At 44.1% G+C, this 24764-nt stretch overlaps 1 protein-coding gene across 3 annotated transcripts in view; it reads left to right on the top strand.

Annotated features, from left to right (window-relative positions):
* Positions 1-1245: 1245 nt before the first annotated feature.
* KLHL2 (kelch like family member 2) overlaps positions 1246-24764 on the top strand; it is a 38338-nt gene continuing 14819 nt past the window's right edge. Inside the window, exons 1-5 of one of the 3 annotated variants that reach the window (XM_082238455.1) lie at positions 1246-1586; positions 8626-8751; positions 11114-11220; positions 13178-13299; positions 23442-23604. In XM_082238455.1, the coding sequence (XP_082094581.1) occupies positions 1558-1586; positions 8626-8751; positions 11114-11220; positions 13178-13299; positions 23442-23604 (547 nt within the window). In that variant the 5' untranslated portion in view covers positions 1246-1557. Of the gene's footprint in view, positions 1587-8625; positions 8752-11113; positions 11221-13074; positions 13300-23441; positions 23605-24764 lie in introns of those variants that run through there. The other 2 variants (XM_082238456.1, XM_082238457.1) reach the window with 2 other exon arrangements.

Below are 24764 nucleotides of genomic sequence, written 5' to 3' on the forward strand. Positions count from 1 at the left end.
GGAAGATGGCAGGATCCCCAGGGATGTGCTCTAGGAGGAGTTGGCTTCAAGCACTGGGCTCATTGGCAGACCAGCTCTGTCTTACACAGATGTCTGCAAACATGACACGAAGACTGGCAACATCAAGCCTGTCTTGTGGGAATCCCCTACAGAAAACTGCAGGGGCTGGAGACAGACAGTCAGGTCATGCATCCGTAGCAGTGACCAGAGGAGGAATGACCGCTGAGAGGAGAGCAGAGAAAAGAAACCTTCATCTGCCCCAGCTGCAACAAAACATCTCTCTCCCTTATTGATCTCTACAGCCGCAGCAGGCACTGTAACTCTCCAATGGTTACAGGCACACTCTTCCATTGTCTCCTGAGACAAACAGATGTGAACAACCAACAAGAGCATCTGTCTTGCATGCACATGGTCCCTGCTCAATCCGCAGCATCTCATGGTAGGACTGGGAGAGAATCCTGTCTGGCCCCTTGGAAGATGCAATGTAGACAGTACTGAGCTTGACAGACCATTGGTCTGACTTGCTATGAGGCAGCTTCCTGCGCTCCTAACTTTCCTGAACCATCATTTGGTTCAGCTTTGATCAACGCTGACTCTTTAGCTGTCATTCCTGCATTGCAGGGGGTAGGACTAGCTGACCCTTTTGAGTCCCTTTCCACCTCTACAATTCTATGACTGTACAGGGCCCACCAACCTGATTCAAAGCTGGACAAGGCTATTCATGGCTGCATCTAAACTTTGAAGCATAAAGAAAAGGGGGTTGGAGAGAGACCACACCCTACAACCTCCTAGTTTCCCAAACGGGAGGAGCATAGGAGCCAACTCCTAGGGGTCGTGGTCCCTTTGCCACCCCCAATAAAATACTGTATCTGAAGGGGCCAAGCCCCCTCCCCGCCAGTTGATGGGCATTGCCATTCTTGTGATCGATTATGCAAGGCGGGGCTTATTTCCCTCCCCAAGCCTGACATTTTATTGAAGTTCGCACCCCTGGGGCGGAGAGAGTCGCCTTCCACTGCGAGCTCCCCTCAGCCTCGCCTTTCCCCTCGCTGCCCCGCTCCCACCCCAGCGCCAGCTGCCGCCATCGCGAACTGCGCCCGCGCCGCGCCTCCAGGACCGCGTCGGGAGGGGGAGAGCGCGTAGGAGCCATTCCCTTCTCTCCCCGCCACCCCGCACCAAGTCGCGCGCTGACGTCGCGTCACCCCCCGCCCCCAATCCTCCCCCTCCTCCTGTTAGGATAGTCGGGCTAGGACCCCGGAAGTGCCGGCTTGGCGGAATCTGGGGAGAAAGCGTGGATAGCCAAGGCGGCGGCAGCAGGCGCAGGAGCTGCAACCCCGTCTGCACTTCGGTGCGGGGCAGCGCCGGAGGAGGAGGACGACGAGGCGGCGGAGGCGCTGCTGCTGCTGCCGCCGTGGGTGGGGGCGCCGCGCTCGCCTCGCCTGCCTCCCTCTGGGCGACCTGCCGGGGGTGTCCCAGCGCTCGCGGCTGGAATGGTGCTGGCGCCGGCGCGCGGTGCCCGCGTTCCCCGGAGAGAGCAGCCCGAGCGGAGGAGCCGCCGCGATGGAGATGCTGCTGCTGCAGCCGTTGGGGTGAGCGGCGCCGGCGGGCGGGCGGGCGCGCATGGGGGTCCGGGGGGGGGGGGAGAGGCGCGTCGCTGGGCTGGGCCACGCGTAATAACGGTGCGAGGGATCCTGGAGAGGGCATCCACCACCACCTCGGCAGAGTGTACTTTGGACCAGGCCTCGGCCCCGCCGCCGGTTGGGGATACCGAAGGTCCGCTTTTTGGAACGAACGGAGCAGTTATTTCGGAGCACGGGCGGAGTTTGTTTCCTGTTCCCCAGAGGCCAGCCCGCAGGCGCCCCAGAGCAAAGGGAGTGGGGTTGGTATAGAAGGATCGCCTTTGGGGCGATGCTCTCGGGCGTGGAAGGGATGCTCCCTGGTGCCACCCCTTTGGGTGCTGGCCGAGTGTCTGGAAACAGAAATGCACTCTGGACGTGCTCAGAAGCACTGCCCGTAGAATCTGTAAGTTCCAGGCCAAAACACTTTCTGGAAACCGGACCCTGGCCTTAATTGGGCTTCTTTGAGGTAGCCTGTAGTCTAATTTTGTGGAACACTTCCATTCATTCTAAGTGAAAGGGAGCAGCTTTCAGGAAGGCGTTTTCTTGTTTGTCTGCCCTTCACACTTACCGGGTCTGTAGGTGCTCTTTTTAAATCCTAATCTGGGCTGGGGACAAGCTAGCAAGAGAAGAACCAGTTTATCTTCGTTTGTTCTTTTGTTTGAATTAGTAATAATTTCCTATTGAATAGTAGTGTATTTGGCGCTTGCAATGTGCTGGGTAATGCACAGGAATGATGGTTTCTGCCTGTGAGGGCTGTAGTTTTGTTCTGCACAATCACTTTAATTCTTTAGCTTCAAATAACTATTCTGTCCCCCCTGCCCCTCTGGTTTTTGTTCACTACTTCTAACACCCATGTATTGAAAGATTAAGAAAATGCACCCTAATATGTTTCAACTGCTGCTTTGAAAGAGGTCCTGATAGCATTGTGAGTTTGCAGTTTAAGTCAGTGCCCCTCACAGTGAGGTGCTAGAAGTGGAGACCTGTTGCCCATAGCTAAAAGACTCAGCAGGCAGGTTAGAGCATCCTCAAAGGCCCTTCTACTGATGCATGCCCCTGCTGTCAGATGTTAGATGACAGTGAGCAGAGAAAGGGCTTTCTCTGTGATGGTGCCTTTACTCTGGAATGCTCTCACCTGGTGCCTTGTTCGAGCTTTATGTGTCAAAACCTTATTATCCCAGGCTTCAAACAATTACTGACGCTGCTTTCTGAAACTTTGTGATTGTTGCTGTCCTAACATAGAAATATACTGAGTTAGACCATCCGGTCTGGCCATCTCAGAAATGCATATACACCGATGGGCAACAGTTTTCAGGATTTTGGACCCGACCTGGAGTCTTCATTATTTAGAGCATCTACTGTACTGACCTCCTTCAAAGAAAAGTTAACTCGAACCAGAGCCAGCAAGGGTCTGTGGGTGGCTATATTTATTTCCTTGTTTTTATTTTTGGGGGTTGCATATTAATGTTCATTACTGCATTAACTGGATCTTCCTGCTTTGTAAATAGATAATAAAGTAAAATGCCATACAGTGGTGCCTCGCAAGACGAAAATAATTCGTTCCGCGAGTCTTTTCGTCTTGTGATGATTTTCGTCTTGTGAAGCATGGTCCGTCGCAACTGCGCCTCTTCAAGCGGCTTTAAGAAAAAAGTGCAAGACATTTTCGTCTTGCAAAGCAAGCCCATAGGGAAATTCGTCTTGCGAAGCAACGCAAAACCGAAAAACCCTTTCATCTAGCGAGTTTTCCGTCTTGCGAGGCATTCGTCTTGCGAGGCACCACTGTATTTCCCACTTGTCTGCCACTTTCCACGTAGGTTTTTGGCCTAGCCTGAGTTACAGAAGAGTAAGGTTTTTTGGGGTAGTGGAAATCTCAATAACAAGGGGGGGGGACAGTTTGGAGATGAAGGGGAGCTGGGAATGAAGCAGACAAGGCTGCTCATTTGCTCCTGCATGATTTGGAGGGAATGGAGAACACAGGAGAAGAGACTATGGGTTGGATCCAGGTGAAGTTAGTTGCACTTAAGCTGCCTAATTTCAGTGACAACCAAATATGACTAATTTGTTCCATTCCATCGATTTCAGTAGGACCTCAGTTCAACTTACTACACCTGCATCCTGCTATATGTATGAATAAATAACCAGCCTAAATTGTTCAAGAATTACATATCCAAATGATGGATGTAAATTGCTTCAGGTAATGGTGGGTATCAGCAAAAAAAAAAATGCCATAGGTTAGAGGGTTGTGTGATCCCCAAAGATTCTAAGAAGAGTTTTGTTAAGGTTCCTCCAAAGTCCTGTTTCTTGAAGCTAGGAAGGTGAGATGTATTGGAACAAGTTTAAGAATCCGCTGAAGCAATTAATCCAAGGGGAAGTGAGCCTGTTGTTTGTCACATTAGATTGAAGAAGCTCTTCTGGGACAGACAGTTTTGTGCATGATGATAGAAAAGGGATGGATGGATGAGGTGCATATTAAGACCAGTGGTTCATCAGGTCCAAGTTTGGGGAGCTGTTGGCTCTCCAGTTGTTGCTGAACTGCAGTGCACATTGTCCTCGGCCTCTAGGCATGCATGCTAGGTCTGATGGGAGTTGTAGTTCGGCAATACCTGGAGGGCCAAAGGTCCCTCACACGTTATCTAGAATAACACCCTGTTTTCCATAGTGGCCTGCCAGGTGCCTCTTAGTGCGTAGGCTTCTAAGAATGATATTCAAAGATTTCTGAGGTCAGTGGAGCTACAGAAAGACATATTGCTACCCATATACAGTGGTACCTCGGGTTAAGTACTTAATTCGTTCCGGAGGTCCGTACTTAACCTGAAACTGTTCTTAACCTGAAGCACCACTTTAGCTAATGGGGCCTCCTGCTGCTGCCGCACCACCGGAGCACGATTTCTGTTCTCTTCCTGAAGCAAAGTTCTTAACCTGAAGCACTAGTTCTGGGTTAGCGGAGTCTGTAACCTGAAGCGCCTGTAACCTGAAGTGTATGTAACCCGAGGTACCACTGTATATATGTGTTGTAAGGAATGTGAAAGCAGATGCACGTGCCGTGTCCCCAAACTAAGAGTTAAGTGTCTGTCTTCTAGTCCAGTGTTTCCCAAACTTTTTTGGGCAACGGCACACCTGTTTAAGGGAAAAAATCTCGCGGCACACCACCGCGGCACAGCCCCGTGACGTCAGCGCGCAGCGTCACGCCGGGAGGGACGCACGAAAGTGAAAGTTTTTTCCCTCCCCCTTGCCGGGGAACCTCCAAGCTTTGGGGGTGGGAGGAGGCAGCAGAGCGAGGGACTGAGGGACGGCGGCAACTGAGGCGGCGGCGGCTGTTGTGGTGGTGGTGGCGATAGCGGGTGGAGGAGGGGGCGGTGGCGGGGCTTGAGGAGCCGTCGCCGGGAGTTGCTGCTGCTGTTGTTGCTGCTGCTGCCCGGACATGCCGGCCTCCTCCTCCTCCTCTGTCTCGCGCTCCTCCCTTTTGCACGCGCTGCCCCGCCGCTCGGCACCACCACCGCGGAGCTGCCCCCGGCTCGACGCGGATCCTCGCCGCCGCCGCCTCTCACCGCCCGACTCGCCCGCCTCCCTCCCACGGCACACCAGCCAATGTCTCACGGCACAGTAGTGTGCCACGGAACACCGGTTGGGAAACACTGTTCTAGTCTAAATGGCAACAGATCCCTTCCGTTTCCTGCACGGCAGACTGAGCATCTTGGCGGGAAGCGGGGAGCATCCCGCTGGCTGTTGTCTTATAATCAACCATGCAAGCAACACTGATAAATGTTAAGTTGTTTATCAGGCTTGATTCTTGGAATAGTGGATGGAATGAAGTAGAGGTGGGTGCCAATTGTATGTTACCACCTCTTTATAATGAGTTATTGGACCATTTTTTGAGAATAGGATGCAACACAGTGTAATCCCCATGTAATAAAAGATAAGCCCTACTGGAAAGGAGGGAAAAACTGACAAAGATAATTAGCTGGGGCTCATGTTCTTTGGTGTCTCATAAAGTTTGACTCCTGGCCTTTTGTCATACAAACAGAGCCACTAAGTAGTTAAGAGCAGGGGCACTTCCTTGATTGTTAAAATGGTTTATTGAAGCAGAAGGGGGGGGGGTCCATATGTACACAAGCTAACTACCTGTAACTTTTCTTTGAGAGTTTCACAGTGATGTGGATTTTCTGGAAACATTTTCTGTCCTAAATTTTCTGTCCTAAATTAGCTAAGATCTACTTTAGCATGTTGAAGTTATATTCAGTTAGCAAAGCTATTTTTTAAAAAAAAAATAACCATGTCATTGTTGGTTTTATGTGCTGTTTGAAGTATTTAATTTTCCACTCAGTAGCCAGAATTATTTGAAATGAAGTGCTTTGTTCAGGAAAACAAGGCACACTTCATGTTGTTTACATGCTATATTCAAACATATTAAAAACTTTATGTGGAAATTCGTATTTCGATACTTCTGAAATGTTTTTACTTTAAAATACTTTTAAGACATGACAGCTCAGTAGCATACACTTCGTTTACATTACAGTGGTACCTCTAGTTACGAACTTAATTTGTTCCGGAGGTCCGTTCTTAACGTGAAACTGTTCTTAACTAGAGGCGTGCTTTCGCTAATGGGGCCTCTTGTTGCCGCTGCGCCACTGGCACACGATTTCCGTTCTCATCCAGGGGCAAAGTTCTCAACTCGAGGTAATTCTTCCAGGTTGGTGGAGTTTGTAACCTGAAGCGTTTGTAACATGAGGTGTTTGTGACTGGAGGTACCACTGTATTAACTTTTTTTGTTGAAAGCTAAATACAGTATATTAATTTGCATTAGAATATAATTTTGGCATGCTTGAAGAACCATATATCAACAAGGGGCAGTGTCACAAGGCATACTAACTAATGTGTGTAGATGTAGATTTAGGTCTCTTAGCAAATTAAGATAGTTGCTGGGACCTTACCCACACTGTGCTAGCATCTTTCATTTGATTTATTAGACTTATTAGTCGCTTGCTGCTCGAAGGTATTCTATGTGCTCGATCTTGCCCTCGATCTTGTCCATTGCACTTCCTTGCAGTTTGCTGAAGAACTGTTGAACTTTCAGAAGTTGGGCTGCACTGGGAGGACCTGTAGCTGGAAGCGCCTCATTTTGGCCTCTTTCCTTGCAATCTGTTAGTACATCTTGATCCACTGTAAAAGTTCTTAAAGTGGATGGGTTCTCTTCCAGAACTGGCACTAAGCTAAAAGAAGTAATAGAAGAGTAGTCATAGAATTGGAAGGGACCCTGAGGATCATCTATTATTACAGTGGTGCCCCGCAAGACGAAATTAATTCGTTCCGCAAGTTTTGTCGTCTAGCGGATTTTTCGTCTTGCGAATCACGAAATCCCATAGGAATGCATTGAAATTCAATTAATGCGTTCCTATGGTCAAAAAAAGTCCAAACAAAGCCAAATTTGGTACAACAACAGTTTATTAACTGCTCTTTAAAGTCACACATACTGTAAAGAGCAGTTCAAAAATTGAAGGGAAAATAAATTAACTTTATAAACAAAACATGTCTTTGTTTTTAGACAAAGGAAACAAAGTCGCGAGACGTTTTCGTCTTGCGAAGCAAGCCCATAGGGAAATTCGTCTTGCGAGGCAAATTGAAAACGGAAAAACCTTTCGTCTAGCGAGTTTTTTGTCTTGCGAGGCATTCGTCTTGCGAGGTACCACTGTATTTATTGAATTTATATACTGCCCTATGCTCATAGGTCTCAGGGCAGTTCTAGTCATTGCAATGCAGGAATACGCAGCTGCCCCATATGGGAATCAAACCTTTAACCTTGGCATTATCAGCACCACACACTAACCAACTGAGCTATCCAGGCAGACAAGCCTCAAAAAGGACAGGAAGAGAAAAGGATATTGAGCAACTGCAAAAATAAAAAATAAAATACCATGCATGTTCCCTTAATGTAATGGACTTGGTGATATATAGAGGCAATTTCCGTAGCATGAGAGACTTTAAGTAACTAGAGGTGCAATGACTAGAAAACAATGTCTTAAAAAAGTTAATAAGAATGATGGTTTGAGCTGATCTATTTTCTTTGAAAGGCCAAGTTTGTCTTCCCCTTGATCTCTTTGGTGCTTGGATACAGACATTTGACGAGAAGGCTCTGCATTCACTGATTGATTGACTCACTTTGTCACAGACATTCACTGTGACCTTTAGGACTGATTTGTTGGAAGGACAATCTGATCCTGATGCATTTGCACGGTAGCTAGTGGCTCGAACTTGTGGAATAAGCCCTGTGCTTGCCTCTCTACTCTGACCTTTGGAGCAATTGCTAATATGGGATGACTTGGGTTACAGTGCAGCTCCATTTGAACATAATGAGATATTGCCAGTGGCCATTCTTGCTGCCTTGATTGGCAGGCAGGGGGAAGTCTCCTCGAATGAAGTAGTGTGAGATATCAGGCCCATGTGTCGTCATACTAGCATAGCCCTCCAGATGTTGTGGGATTACAGTTCCCATCAGGCTGAGCCAGCATGGTTAGAGATGATGGAATTGCAATCCAAAACATCGGAAGGCAAGCAGGTTTGGGAAGGTCATTGGCGCTCGTGTTTGGACTATAGTGTATCATTTGCAGGTGCAGGTAAGTCATGGCACTAGGGCTTTTTTCTAGATTTGGCTAAAGAGCATGTCATTTTGGCCTCTTTCCTTGCAATCTGTTAGTACATCTTGAGTAAGTATCCATCAGAGCGACTCCTTTTAACTGGCACTGTTTTGATCTGCTATCAGTAATTTAATCTGATTAAATATCGGGGGTTTTTTGTCTTGGAGCATTTATATGCATGGATCTAAATAGTTCAGAGGTTTGGGTTGTTTGTCCTGAGTGTTGAGGGCCTGGTCAAAGCAAAGTTCTGCACTTGGCTTCCTTTCTTCAGGTGGTGATGATTCGGAAGCTGCAGAAATGTAGGCGGTAAAACCTTTTAGCCCATGTTTGTGACAAACTCTCCAGCAGACAGTTAATGAACCAGCCTTTCTTACTTGCAGATGTACCAAACTGTGCCAGCAGAAACCTCTGGATCTGAAAGATGATAATACTGAAAAGCACTGTCCTGTTACAGTGAACCCTTGGCATATGAAGAACGCTTTCAAAGTTATGAATGAATTAAGAAGGTACTACTTCTTGATATACACATAGTCTGATTGCTTGTCTGGTCATTCACTGAGCTTTGCCATTGATGGGATGTACAGGCTAGCATCATGTCCTAAGATGGGATCGGGAGATTCTCACCTGCATGCATATCCCCTCAAAAGCAGCTCCCTTAGAAAGTTGGTTTTCTTTTTTGCAAGGCGGGGGGGGGGGGGTAAGGTGAGTTGCATCTAGATAAACTTTTCCATATGTAGAAGCCTACACTTCTGCATCCATTCATGGTGGTAAAGAAAGTTATGAGAACTGTCTTGGGCCGTGAGATAAATCCCATAATTCCTATTAGGATAGTCACTGTGACAATAAAGTGTAGACGAAAGATGGGACAGAATTGTAAGAAATGGTTTTGTTTTTGAGCCTAGTTGGTGGTGTTGGTGCAGGGGCACTTCGGGGGCATAGTAACAGCATCACCTGTCACTTTTCTACTTGATATTGCCCCCGTCCCCCACTTCGAAAGTATTTTGTTTACTCTTTTTGTGTATAGTTCCCACATCCTTTGTTCAAAGTCTTGTGCACCCATGCCTGGAATGGCACAAGTGTCTCCCCCCTTTTTGGCTCATGGCACCTTGATTTTGTTCGGAAGTAATACAATTAGTTGGTAACTTCTAGCCTGTTTGCATTATGAGACTTCTTCACCCATTATATGCACGGAGAGATCCTCATACAATGACTGGGGCCAGCCCTGGAGTTGGGGATGGTGTTGTCCCCACTTTGGAAACTTTGTGCCAGTGTGGATATCTGCAGGGATGAAGTCTGCTCATGAGCAGGTGCTGCTCTCCAGAGCTAGGGCAGGTGACTTGCCTCTCCTTAGTTGTTGCAAGAGGACGCTGTGCCACATATAACATGCAAACCTGCTTTGTAAGTCTCAGGGTTTTGTGAATAAGCTTGATTAGGACCTGCCATCTTGCGTGGACAAGAGGGTAAACTAGTCTGACATCCACGAATGTGCACAGCTACTCTGTGCACAGACTGCAGTCTACAGTGTGCTGTCTGCTAGGTCTTCTCCCAGCAGAAATAAGGGTCGCTGTATTGTGTTCTGCATACATTTCATTCCTCACAACCAGAAATTCCTTGCCTTCATGTTTTTAAACGAAATGTCCTTGAGTTCATTTGCCTCTTTAAAATTCAGTTTGGAGGGACACACTTAATGTTCAACTTCTTCCATTTGTAGGCAAATTGAATCTTGGCAAATAGTATGAAACTATCTGTATATTAATAAATTGTTGTTTTGCCTCTCTGAGCTTCACCCATCCTGCAAGTGATTCTGCCATCTGTCTTGCCTCTTCCTGCTTTGAACACACCCCAATAACAAATTTTCCTTCCTTTGAATGGCTTGAATTCAGCTTGTGTTTTGCTATGTTACATTGAAAGTGTTGTTATGTTATTGTTTTGCTGTGTTGTTATGAAATTGTTTTTTTTGTAGTGTACGTTTAAAATGCGTCCTGCTTCTTTGTTGTAAGTCGCTTTGAGCTTGGTGTGTGTGTGTAAAAAGTGGCATACAAACAAAATGGATGAATGAGGGATCTAGGGAAAAGGTCCAGGTCGTGAAACCATGCATGGTCCTAATTCAGTGACTAGAACATTGGGTCAATATTTTTGAGTTTGAGGTTCATTGTGTGAAGTTGGACTGGCAGCTGTCTTTTGCCCTTGGTTCTCCATCTGTAAAATCGGAATACCAATGAAGTTAATAGTTCTTAATAAGATGAAGGTGTGATTAGTGGAGAGCTGCAGATGTGATGCAATAAAAATAAGCCGAGAGAGGCATGTTAATAGTGGCATCATCACTACCAAGAGGAGCAGTAAGCTTCTGGACTTTGGCTGCACTCTCCTCATTTTATTTTTTAAAATGCAGGGTGGGGGGGTGGGGATTGATATTGGTGGGGTTTAGCAAAATTCCCTGTTCCCAGTTGGCAACTTTCATAAACGTGGGTAATGGTTATACTTTTTGAAATGCATCTGGAAATTAAATATATCTTAAAAGCTTATTGGGGAGAGTATATAATATTAGCAGCTTCGTAGCAGGTGCTGTTTGGGAATTCTAAGAAACCAAAAAAATTAATGCAGTTTTTAAATTAGAAGTTAAAACCAGTGCAGTTTTAAAAAGCCTTCCATCTTAATTCAGAATGGCATATGATTGTATCCAAACATAGATAAAAATGTGCTCCTTGATCTCAGGCACCATCATACAGAATTTGGTTATGATATCTCAAGAGGGGTCTGAATACAGAGCACACAAGCAGCTTTCCAAAACAGACAGTAGATGTTTGCTTTCTTCCAGATTCTGCATTGTTCACAACTCATCCTCTTCTTTTCTCGTTTTCTACATAGTCAAAACTTGTTGTGTGATGTGACCATAGTAGCTGAAGACATGGAAATTGCAGCTCATAGAGTTGTGTTAGCAGCTTGCAGCCCATACTTCCATGCCATGTTTACAGGTACTGTACTACTTTGTTTCTTACTTCTTGAAACTATAGCATAGCTAAATGAGTATACAAGGTCAAAACACTGCAGCGGAAATGGAATTGGGAGGGGTTGGGGGGTGAGAGAGTGTTGAGACATCAGTTGCAATATTTGAAAATGTCAAGCTATTAACAGGCATGGAGGACTTAATGACTTTGCCGTCTTATTGCTGGAGTTCATGTTTTAGTATTCTTTGCATAACTCTAAGTGACAGCTGGACTGTATATCTTGCCGTAAATTATATGCCAGCTGGGGGTTTTCTCCTTTTCTCTCTCTCCTTGCACTGCTTATGATGTGTGTTTAAGGCTGAAATGTTAGTGGGTTTTCAGGACACAAGAATGGTTGCATTTGTCTTTGGGGTTGATGTGCAGATGGCCTTCCAGCTGTTGTGCTCTGAATTCCAAACCAGCAAGACCAGTGGCCAGGAATGATAGGAACTGTAGCCCAACCTCATACAGAGGGCCACAGATTCACAGTCTCTTCTTTAGATGACTTCAGTGTTGTTTAGGATAAATATTCAGTCAGTCATCAGGAAACTATTAGTATTGAAGCTCTGACTAAGCCTCCTTTCCCTTTATACTAAAGTTTCTTACGTTAGGAATTCTTATTTTCAGACCAAGTCAATCACTACCTGCATTATTTTGATTCAGGTGTCTTCTTAAAAGATAGATGAAAGAAAAATATGGAGTTCTCATACAAGTTAGAAATTATTCTGTCAGCTTAAATGCTTTTGTTCAATGTGTGTAATCAAATACTAGGTAGTCCATTGTTATGACCGGCTGTGGCTGTGGCTGAACACATTCCCTGATGGCTCTGGTCTCCCCTTACATGCCATTTTTATTTAGAAAAATATGATCCATCTTTGGGTCTTCAGAGGGGCCACCATGGTGGCTTTCAGATGTAATACAAGTAAAAAATGTATATGCAATAGGATAATTAACAATGGCAAGAGAACAGCAAAAAAAAAAAACCCCTCAGTTTAAAAATTCACCTCTGTCTGTCCCATCTTCCATTGCAATTGGGTTATGTGCTCTGGCTTCACAGGCAGGAGTTTTAGCATCTCTGTTGCCTATGTATGTGTAGAGTCTGGGAGTTTTTTGTTCCACTCAGAAAACATATTCCAAAAGGACCAAACTATTGACTATCCAGCTAGAATTCTAGTTCGGAGACTATTTCCTTCCTATCTCATCTGCCTTGTTTTGTGATTCTATCCCATACTGCAGGGGTAGCCAATGTGGTATACTCCAGATGTTGTTCAACTCCAGTTCCCATTAGCCTATGCCCGCAGGCAGGGCTGATGGGAGCTGGAGTCTAGCAACACCATGTTGGCTACACCTGCCAGGCACAATGGGCTGTATCCAACTAAGTATGATTAATGTTGGGTACAGCCCAATTACAGTGAATCAAATGCTGCTGCGAATAATCCTCCTTGTGGGCTGCTAGAATTTTCTAAGGCAGTTTCTACTGGTATCATTTAAATATATTGAAAGCTGATTGTATCAAGCCGTTATTCCAGTTCGTATGAGTGCTTTGGTGCCCTTTCTACATAGTTGTCATGTGCTGAGTTTTATGAACCCATGAAGTTTTTAGCCCTGAAATTACAAATAGATATAGACATTTTAGACTGGCATCCAAGGTTTTCACAGTTTTGTGCAGATCATAGCAGGAAGCGTAGCTAAACCTGATAGTTGCTCCATAAATTCAAAATATTTTTCCAGCACTTTGTGGTTTTTATTGGGTATGAGGGGGTGTCTTCCAAAAAGAGACACACTGATCTATATACTGTAGCTTCGTTCTGGAGAATAAGCTTTTCCTTTCTCTTCTCTTAGAGGAAAGTTTTTGTGCTGAGGAAGCCACCTGGAACTGCAACATGTTGATGCCAATTGCCAGTATCTGATTAAATTAACAGAGCTATACAACCATGTATTATAGGTGAAATGAGCGAGAGTCAGGCAAAGAGAGTTCGAATAAAGGAAGTTGATGGATGGACCCTTAAGATGCTCATTGAATATGTTTACACTGCTGAAATTCAGCTTACAGAGGAAAATGTACAGGTGAGTAGGAGGATACTGTCAACTCATCCTTTAATGGTATGCATAATGACACAAAAAGTAAGGCACTCCCCCACCCCTATGAGGGTAATGACATTTATTTTTAGCATCTTAGTCATAAGAAGGATGTGTGCTTTTTAATAGCATTTATGTGATCTTATAGCACTTCTTTTTCTTTTTCAAAATAACTGATACAGAACTTGCACTTTAAAGTCACCTGCTGTTTTACAGTCCTCAACAAGCCGTTTAGTAATTGTAGATCAAATGGCCAGCAACCGCTAAATAAATAGCAAATATTTGTTCTGCATTCTGGAGAAGCTCAAAAACACACACAGAGGAACAGGTTTACTAGTTGTCCAGGTTGTTAACTAAATAGGCATAATCAGCCAGCTTTCTAAATGAACTCAGTTGTGGTTGTGGTTATGGTTGTTGTTGTTTTATTGATATAGATTGTTATATAACAACAATTACAAAACAAAAACAAAACTCAATTCCCCCCGCTTCCCCCTTCCAGGACGGATCAGTCTGTTTAATTTAAAGTCCAGTCCGTGCCATTCTTCAGGATTATCAGTAAAGCATTTTATTAAAGGATGCCATATTTCAGCAAAATCATCTACATAATTTGTATCATTCAGTACATGTCATCTCTTTGTTAATTTATCTGATGCAGCAGTCAACTATATGTTGTTTCCAATGAGAAATACACAGATGTTCCAGTCTCTTCCAATTCTGTACCACTACTGGGCATGCTACTACTAAAAGAAAATTAATTGGTTCTTTATAACAGAGGTCAGATTGACCTTCTTTAGAAATGATTAATCCAAACTTGGGGTACATTCCGTATGTTGACCTGTAATACAGCTTTTTTCCTGTAAATACCCTCTGCTGAGGGTCAGGGAACAGGTACGTGTGTGTGTGTGTGTGTGTGTGTGTGTGTGTGTGTGTGTGTGTGTTATGCAGCCTGCTTTGTGCCTCCTAAGCTAGCCTGCTATCTGACTGCAGTAAAAGATACTGTCCCTTCACCAGTCGTGAAATAAGATTCAGCCACCAGTCTGGTCAGCTTCTGTATCTGGAATAGAGAGGGGGGTCCATCACCTTGGGCTGCAAAATGTCTTCGGCCAGCCTGGTTCCTGGCAAAACTTACTGACCTGAAATCTGAATTCCTTAGTTCAGCAGATAATGATGAGACTTAAAATGTCACAATAGCATTGCCTAATTGTAGCAACAATGTACTTAAGACCCTAGTGCAGTCTTAAACAGAATAATATCCCCCATTTGGGTTGGTACTGCCACATCCTTACTCGCTGCAGAACTTCTATGAGCTATGACTGCTGCAATAGCCATCCCTACAGATTAGAAAAAATGATTGTTCGCTTACCAGAAATCAGATACCCATCTCTTTAGTGATTTGAGGGATTAAGGTTTCACTTTGTGAGCTCTGGTTTCTTACCTTACTAATCTTTCAGTGTACAGTGTTAAGCGTTTACAGTACTCGGGCTCTGCTGAGGTGGTAAATGTCATTGCTTGAACTATTAGGGCAAACTGTGGCATGTAAGAGTAGCAGAGATCTTGGTGCAGCAACATCAACCATTATTTATGGACACACTTCATTCAGCTTTATATACTGTTTCTGATTCCAGCCTACATGCTGCAATAATAAGCCGTCCAATGTACTGTTATTACATTTCCTGAGTATCCATCTGGATCGCAGTATCTAACACAGTATTAATGATGGCAGCTGGTGTAGTCAACCTTTAACTCAAGCTTGTTTCCAAATCTGCCTAAAGATTCTTCTGCCGGGAAGACCTCTGTGCATGTTTTTCGGTTAGAGTTGTGATGTGGCGCTTTCAGACCAATGTAGGATCATAGAATTGTAGAGTTGGAAGGAATCCCGAGGGTCATCTAGTTCAACTGGCCAGTTGCACTGAAAGGAGGGAAGGTGTAGGTCTCGTTTTTAACCGCAGAAGGGGTGCATGACTTGTCTTCCTGTAGCCCTCAAGTGCTTACAAACCACTTCCTTTTAGCTAAGCTTTGATGCTGGAAGTCTGTTTGGGAAAGGGAAAAGTGCTTGTTAAGAGCTGCAGGGAGGTGAATAGTGGGTGCAGCGAGAGTACAGCGCCTCTCACCTGTGCTCCTCTTTTTCTGTTAAATTTGATTGCCACTCCCTATGTGAATAGGGGAGAGCCACATGTAAAGCATGCAGAACTGCCAACATCATATTAATATGGCCCTGAGTGTTGACACAGCTGTTTTTGCATATATAATATACACATGCGCACACATACATACACACACACATACACACACACGGTCACCAAGAGAATGACTTCTGTTATATAGCCATCATTTGGTATTCTGTTGCACTTACAAGATGCTTCTTCATTTTCACATATTTGAAGTGCTTTGGCCCCACAAAATGTCTTTCCGAAGTCATTGGGATTGGTACCTAATGCATTGATTACATGGAGATCCCCCATCACCAAAGCTCTTTTATAAGCAGTTCCTTTTACTTATATTTGTACTCACAGCCTGTCTTCCACAAAAGAGTAGATAAGTCTCCAAGGGATTTGCAGTCTCTGCAAAGAGTGATGAAAATTGGGGGGGGGGCTATTTCCCCTGAATTAGGAAGGGAGTTAGAGGTAATTAAAACCTTATATTTTATTCATTTATGAAACTCTTCATTCATATCCATCTACAGATAAAAGTAATTGTTTACTTGATTATGTTAATGGAGATGAAATGTGTGGGTTTCCATGTTTAGGACTGAGCCAGTACAGCAGAGCTGTTTTGACCCACCCAAGATAAGGTGGAAAGCTCCTTACCTGGCATTTCATCCTGACAGGTGTTGGTTGTCTTGTTTTTCATTGTGGACTTTGGAATCAAGCAGTGCCTCTGTTTTTCAGGACGGCTGAGCTCTGGGTAAGCCCTACAGGCAACTCACATTGGGTGTCTCCATGGAATTTAGTAAAATTTTAGTGTAAGGAGGCTACACTGTGTATACTTCAAAGTGTGTTCTGTTAGACACTAGGCTGGACTTTGATGATAGAGAAGAGGTATAGCTGCAATTATGGAAACTAGAATCCTGTGGCTACAGATTGAGGGTCTCTGCAACTGATTCCAGAAGCATTAGATTTGGCAGCCTTTATGGGCATCAATTTATGCTCCTTCGCTTCAGATGTTCATGTATATGCCACATTCCCTTTGTTTGCACCCTGAACAAGCAGGCTGCACTGTGGCTGTTCTCCTTCTTGATGATAGAGAATTATATACAATTCTCTAAAAAAACCCAAACAGCTGCTGTGCATTCCTGCGGTATGCAAATGCTGTGTGTAATGCCCTCCATCTTGTATATAAATGGCGTGTGTAATACTAGTGATCTAATGATCTCGTCCTTTGCAATTTGAGTCCTATTTCCTGTTAGGTATGACTTGCCAGTATCTTGCAACTCATTATCTGGTACAGCATGTAGCATTTCTGACAAACTGTTTGGCCAAATGTTCACTAAACACAAGAAAATGTCTCAAGCTGTTGCATAGTCAACACTTTCAACGGCAGCAATTAAGGATTTTTAACACCTAATAGCTTGCTGGCTTTAAAAAATTCCTTAATTGTTGGGATGGGTTTGACCGGTTTGACATAGAATTAAACTACTGTGAGTAATATCACACTATTTTGACTGAGACCAGCTTTACCCCCCACCCCCGAAAATGATCTTCCTCATAAAACTTGTAGCTTCTTTACTAGGCCTTGTCAGGTTCAGTTTAATCGGTAGCTGCTTTGAGGTGTTAGGACTGTTGAACTGTTGTGGTGTTAGGCGTAATGGGAGAGTCTAAATGGGAGGCAGGTTGAGAAGGGAGATCTGATAAGACAGGATCTACTTTTGAGATCATAGAAGAGTTTATCGCATGTATTTATGGGTGTGTTTGAACTATAATATAGGTAAAAAAGGTAAAGGACCCGTGGAAGGTTAAATCCAGTCAAGGGCGACTATGGGGTGTGGTGCTCAACTCGCTTTTCAGTTCAAGGGAGCCGGCGTTTGTCCACAGACAGCTTTCTGGGTCATGTGGCCAGCATGACTAAACCACTACTGGCACAATGGGACACTGTGGCGAGTGCCATAGTGCACGGAAATGCCATATGCCTTCCCTCCACAGTGGTACCTATTTAGCCACTGGCATGCTTTTGAACTGCTAGGTTGGAAGAAGCTGGGACAGAGCAAAGGGAGCTCATCCCGTCGCGCGGATTCGAACCACTAAACATCTGATTAGCAAACCCAAGAGGCTCAGTGGTTTAGATCACAGCGCCACCTGCTCCCTTTGAATTATAATATACCATTAATTCAGTGTGACTTACAGGTAATAATAATACTTGCAATCCCATTCATTCATTCATTTAATTTCTTCTTATACTTACTGGGGTGTATCTAGATTTGCTCTTAAGTTTGTTCATTTGAGTGGAACTACACACCAACTAACTCAGTTTGGATTCAGTCTGTTGCTGTTGTTTATTAGGGATTTTCTCCCCACCATTCCGATAAAATTCCAAGCTCATTAAAACATACTGGGTTGCATCCAGTGTTGCACCTTCAGGATTCCAATGGGGCAATAGGACTTCCTTTTCCTCTCTGTTCGGGACGGAAGAGGAAGTCTGTTGAACATATGGAATTCCCATGCACCAGCAGAGCTGCAACATTGGATGCAGTCTAATGTGTTAAAAGCAGGAAAATCAATAGCAGCAAGAAGCAGCAAGAAGGCTCTTCACGTGGTACCAAAACAAATTTGGAGTAGGTGCTGGGAAGGGAATCCCACACTGAGGCACCACAATTGAGAAGGACCATTCTCTGGTAAAGAGAGGACATCTGAAGATTTCAGTACAGTGGTGCCCCGCAAGACGAATGCCTCGCAAGACAGAAAACCCGCTAGACGAAAGGGTTTTCCATTTTTGAGCTGCTTCGCAAGACGATTTTCCCTATGGGCTTGCTTTGCAAGACGAAAACGTCTTGCGAGTGTTCCGATTTTTTTCCGCCCCCCCCTTTTTCTAAGCCGCTAATAGCCTTTTAGCCGCTAATCCGCTAAGACTTTAATAGCCGCTAAACCGCTAATAGCGCTAATCCGCTAAGCCGCTAATAGGGTTGCTTCGCAAGACGAAAAAACCGCTAGACGAAGAGACTCGCGGAACGGATTAATTTCATCTTGCGAGGCACCACTGTATTCAGACCGTCAAAGAGCAAATGCAAGGAACGGGCTACGCTTTCTCAAATGTAACTCCCATTGACTTCACTGGACCTTTACTTTTGAAGTGAATAAATGTGTTTAGGCTTGCAGCCTAAACCTCGACAGCTAAGTCAGTGCCTTGCACTTTGCTATGCAGTTTCTAGTTCTAGATTATTACTTCGTGTTATCCCAAATTCTTGGAGCTGTGGCAGATATTAAGAGTGAGGCTGTGGGAGATTGGGAGGCAGTTGCCAGAGGTACACAGTCATCCTATTCAAGTGTTCAGTCTCCTTATAAGACTGAGGAAATGTGAGGAAAAGCAGGATGTGCTGTCACGTCCCGCACCCCCTCTGGCGTGTCATTGCTACCCAGGTTATAATCCTTCATGCATTTGAGGGGGAAGATCTGATGTGAGGAGCTGCCTCTTGTTCTTGGAGGCTCCCTGTGTGATGATTTAGAAGGTGGCTTCCCACTTCAGACCTTTTCCCTCAAACTTGTGGAGGGCTTTAAACTGTACCCCCGCTTCTCTCATCTTTTCCTTACTTGTGAGGAGATCGAACACCTGAATAGGGCCTGTATATGAAATATAAATGTCTAATAAGTCTGATGTTTCCTCTGCACAAGCTATTTTGAGGTAATATCTACAATGGGAAGTGTAATTTTACAAAATAATTTACAGTAGGGAGACAGCTGTGTGTGTGCGCCTTGTGAGTGGACTTAAGAAAGCCTGTGTGATTGCCTGTAGAAAGACACAAATCTGTCTTAAAAGCTACTAAAAACACTCTAAGGAATGTTGAATATTGTTTAAAGTATTTTTTAATACTTTTCAGGGCATGCTGCCTTTGCAAGGCATCTTACAAGACACATGAAACACAATTACAAAGCCACACACAGATTCGAAGCAGCAGCAGCTAAAGAAATTCTTTACCAAGTGCAGTATAGCACAATTTTACTTATTTATTTTAATAATATTTTTATTGATTTCCACAAAAACAACAAAATCATTACATTAAAGAGAAAAACATAAAATAAAACATTTATAACAACTGTATACACAATCAATATTAAATCTACATTGTGGGATTACTTGAATCCCTCGACTTCCCTCTACTCCTTGCCTTGGTTCCTTTGTATTATCTTCATTCATGCATGTCAATAAAATCTTTATCTCTAATTACCTCCAAATTTAAACATTATCTATCACATTACAAGTGTTTTTTTAAAATTCTGCTAATGTATTAACTTGCATGGTATAGCACAATTCAGCCAAGCACAGGCTTAAAGAAATGCATCTTTTGAAAATTTTTAAAGGCTATTGGGAATGAAGCTCCAAAAATATGAGGCCTCACTGGGAGAAAGTGCACCTCTCATATCCACTTGCCTAACAACTCTCACTGATAGGTCAGGGAGCAGGAGAGCCTGAGGGGCCTGGGGAGGGAGCTGCTGGGTAGTATATATATATATATATATATATGCTTTCGTAGATTTTCACGGGTACAGGAATGCAGGTTTTGGTGTCTTCGGGTGTCTTCCCGTGTAAGAGTCGGGGTGTCTGTGCGACGTTTCGACGAGGTCTCACTCGTCATCTTCAGGCTGGTGCTTTCGGCTTCTTGTTACTGGAACAGAGCAGAATCTGGTGTTTGAGTTCCTATAAATACTGTTGAGGGGTGTGGTGTATAGCCTCCAACGTTCTGGGCAGAGAGGAAGTTCCTAGATTAGTGTGCCTTTTCTTCTTTTGTTCCTTAATTACTTGAGGGATATCTTGAGTGATTTCATGAGTGATATTCTGAATACCACTGGGTGGGTCATTAAGTGTAGATTAGTTGCTAAAGCTTTCGTGTCTTGACCTCTTGAGCTTGTGAAGAGTTTTTCTGAGAAGATGGCTGTGCTGCATTTAGTTGTGCTCTGGCTTGGCTTCGTGTATAGGGGCGAGCTGTGGTTTTGTGCTTTGTGCCAGCCAGATCTGTGTAGGGATTGCAGGGGGGTGCAGCATCCGGAGGTGCCACTATAGTTTGGCTACTGGATGGAGTCTGTAATATGTCTGTGGAGAGGGTCTGGGTTTGGGTCTGGTGTGGTTGATTGGTGACGGCGTTCTGTGTGCCTCTGGTTCTGGTGTCGGTTTTTGTGGGGAGGGCTAATTTCCAGATGTCTGGCAGGCGGGACGTGTCGTCACGCTTGTTCATGTTGTGAGGGTGTTTCTCTATCTCGATGGCTTCCATGATTATTCTCTTGTGGTGATGTTCCATGTTAAAGAGCTCTAAATGCAGCACAGCCATCTTCTCAGAAAAACTCTTCACAAGCTCAAGAGGTCAAGACACGAAAGCTTTAGCAACTAATCTACACTTAATGACCCACCCAGTGGTATTCAGAATATCACTCATGAAATCACTCAAGATATCCCTCAAGTAATTAAGGAACAAAAGAAGAAAAGGCACACTAATCTAGGAACTTCCTCTCTGCCCAGAACGTTGGAGGCTATACACCACACCCCTCAACAGTATTTATAGGAACTCAAACACCAGATTCTGCTCTGTTCCAGTAACAAGAAGCCGAAAGCACCAGCCTGAAGATGACGAGTGAGACCTCGTCGAAACGTCGCACAGACACCCCGACTCTTACACGGGAAGACACCCGAAGACACCAAAACCATATATATATATATATATATATATATATATATATATATATATATATATATATTTGCTTTCGTATATATATATACACACACACACACACACACAAACAAACATATACATACATATACATACATATACATACATATATATACATACATACATACATACATACATACATATACATATATATATATATGATGTTGTTGTTGTTTAGTCATTTAGTTATTTCCAACTCTTCGTGACCCCATGGACCAGAGCACGCCAGGCACTTCTGTCTTCCACTGCCTCCCTCAGTTTGGTCAAACTCATGCTGGTAGCTTCGAGAACACTGTCCAACCATCTCGTCCTCTGTCATCCCCTTCTCCTTGTGCCCTCAATCTTTCCCAACACCAGGGTCTTTTCCAGGGAGTCTTCTCTTCTCATGAGGTGGCCAAAATATTGGAGCCTCAGCTTCACGATCTGTCCTTCCAGTGAGCACTCAAGGCTGATTTCCTTAAGAATGGATAAGTTTGATCTTCTTGCAGTCCATGGGACTCTCAAGAGTCTCCTCCAGCACCATAATTCAAAAGCGTCATATATATATATTTATATATTTCCCGCCCATCTGACTGGGCAGCTCCCAACAAAATGTTAAAAATACAATAAAGCATCAAATATTAAAAACTTCCCTAAACAAGATCCAAAGGGTACAGTCTTTTAAGAGCTCCCATGTGTATAAATGGCAAATTCTGCCTTGAAAACTACACCTAAGTGGGGTTCGATCCTTTCCTGATTCGTGCTTATGTATTTTTTTTCTGGCACTGTTCACTTTTTATACATATGGTGCCAGAGAACAGCATAAAACATGGAACAGAACTGAGTGTAAATATTTGTTTGGAGGGTGAGTGTACTGGGCAGCTGGGAACATTTTAGACAAGGCCACACGCTTGGTCTGTAAACAGTCCTTGGACTTCAAGCAGAGCTATAAAAAAAAGTTGATCGCTTTAAAAAGGCCTTGTTTCAGGAAGCATGTGGCTTGTAAATGATTTTTAGGAACGAATTGCTACATCTGAAATGAATGAGGGCTAATAGCTTTCTTGGGTGAAATGTAAAGTGTTAGCATTAGCTTTGTGCTACAGATGTCGAAATTTATTTTTAGCCCTCTGCACTGCCACCCACCCACCACTACAGCTGTTTATCTTGACTCATGCTTTTCTTGAAAGACAAGCAGTGCAAACGCAAAGGATCTCTGCTTGAGGCATTTCTGCAGTTCTCTGCTGGTTCAGTGAGCCCTTGGGAACCCGGAAGCATCCTCTGTGTAGGGCAGATGAATTAAGTGCAGTAAAGTAAAGTCAGTGGTGTCTGTCCTCTTGAATGTGTTCCAGTTGAAGCTAGCATTCCGTGGCTTCTGTATTTAAAAGTGAATACCGTATACAACTGCTAACAGCAAATGCAGTGTTTACAAAGAAGCCCATTTTGTGAGCTTACTTAGATTTCATTGAGTCAATCAAATAAAGGCATTGGGAATACAGAATTGGATAGTGCTTTGGAATGAAGCTGATCAATGTCAACCTCTTAAACACTAACCTTTTTTTTTTTTAATGCCATCCCTGTTGTGCTAATATGATTAAGTCCTACAGTGAGCAGTAGGAGAAGAATGAATAAACCTTTCAAAATAGAAGGAACGTTGTCCCATCGTAGTTCATGCGACAAAAGGGGCAACTGCATTTCTGCAGTGACCCAATCCTTGGCAACTCATCTGGATTCAAAGGCCAGTGAGTCGGAATACAGGGTTTTTAAAACTTTCTAACAGCAAGCATCACAATCAACACTAGTACCGTAAATTTAAGGTGGTGACTTTAAAATGCAGACCTCTGTTGGTCATACAGTGGTGCCTCGCAAGACGAAAATAATCCGTTCCGCGAGTCTCTTCCTCTAGCGGTTTTTTCGTCTTGCGAAGCAACCCTATTAGCGGATTAGCGCTATTAGCGGTTTAGCGGCTATTAAAGGCTTAGCGGCTAAAAGGCTATTAGCGGCTTAGCGGCTTAGAAAAAGGGGGGAAAGCGAAAAAAATCGCAAGACTTGCAAGACGTTTTCGTCTTGCGAAGCAAGCCCATAGGGAAATTCGTCTTGCGAAGCGCATCGAAAAACGGAAAACCCTTTCGTCTAGCGGGTTTTTCGTCTTGCGAGGCATTCGTCTTGCGGGGCACCACTGCATTCTCTACCATTCTAATGTTTCTCCTAATACGTGTGCCGTAAGTTTTTCTTTTTGTTGTTGTTGGCAATGTGTGCATGAATTTGGTTTTGGTTATTGTAGGTACTTCTCCCGGCAGCTAGTTTGTTGCAGTTGCAGGATGTAAAGAAGAGCTGCTGTGATTTTCTGGAAACCCAGCTTCATCCTGTGAACTGTTTAGGCTTTCGCGCTTTTGCTGACATGCATGCATGCACAGATCTTCTGAACAAGGCCAACACTTATGCAGGCAAGTGCAACACCAATTCTAAAAAAACAGTCTTGGCTGGATTGTGGTTTTGTTTCTAACGCTGTCTAATGTGGCAGCCTTTTAACATTACTCGCACAAGAGGGAATTTGAGCTACAATGTTGGGGAATGTGAAAGCCTTAGAACTGACTGCCTTGACTTTTTGCACATGCAAGAAAAAAAATCACGAAGCAGCTAGGAAACAAGTGGATTTTAAAACCAGCAATTAAAACCACATTAAAATTTTAGGCACCAGTATAAAAAAATGAGTCTATTCAGCCCAAGCCTTCTAGGGCTTTCTAGCCTTATCCAAAAAAATTCTTCCAGATGCTCTGTAGCCAAGCCCCAATGCTATAGGGAACCTTTTGGGCTCCATGAGCCCCTATCTCCTTATCATGATAGGCTTTGCAGGTCAAGTTTGACCTCACAGTCATTTTGACACAAGGTGCTTTGAAGACCCAAAGTTGGGAGTACAAAGTGCCTTGCAAGGAACTGTTAAAACAAGTGTCCCCCCCCTCCTTTTTAGCAACTCTCTTCCTGACAATAGGGGTGTGTGGTAAATGCATAACCTCAACCATCATTCATTAGGTGATGTCCCAAGTCATTCTAGCTGGTGGGTAGGTGAATGAGGCTTGGGAGGGACATGGCCTTGCAGGGCAATTTGGATACCCTAGCAGGGTAAGATTGGCCCATGGGTGAGAGGGTCCCCACCATAGCCTAGGGTGAGGAGCAGTCTCAGTGGGCTTCTTCCTGTGACCTATATAGCCTGTGCACATTTGCATGCAGCAGTATCTTGGGTAAAGGGCTGGAAGGTGGGGAAAGGTCTCTCTTACTGCAACTCTGCTCCTCAGAATTTTACCCAAACAGTTGTTCTAGCATTTGGGGGCAGCAGATCAATGGCAGAGCTGAAGTTTGAGGATGTGAGAGAAGATCCCTTGTATTTAGTCAAGTCAGGTTCTAAGGCAGTGCAAATGAGTAGTTGAGCTCTGAACTGCTTGACGGTTTGGATCTGAGGCAATGGCTTGCCTGAACTGCTGATACAAGGTAGCGAGGAGGGAAAGATCTCCTTTTCCTTTAGGGCTCTCCAGCTCTCTGGGTTCCCCTCCTTCCTGTAGGTAACCCCCAAGAAACCATAGGAAAGCTGTCTAGGTCCGCTTAGAAC

Source organism: Podarcis vaucheri, assembly GCF_965113315.1.
Source record: "Podarcis vaucheri genome assembly, chromosome: 9".
NCBI classification, from domain to species: Eukaryota; Metazoa; Chordata; class Lepidosauria; order Squamata; family Lacertidae; genus Podarcis; species Podarcis vaucheri.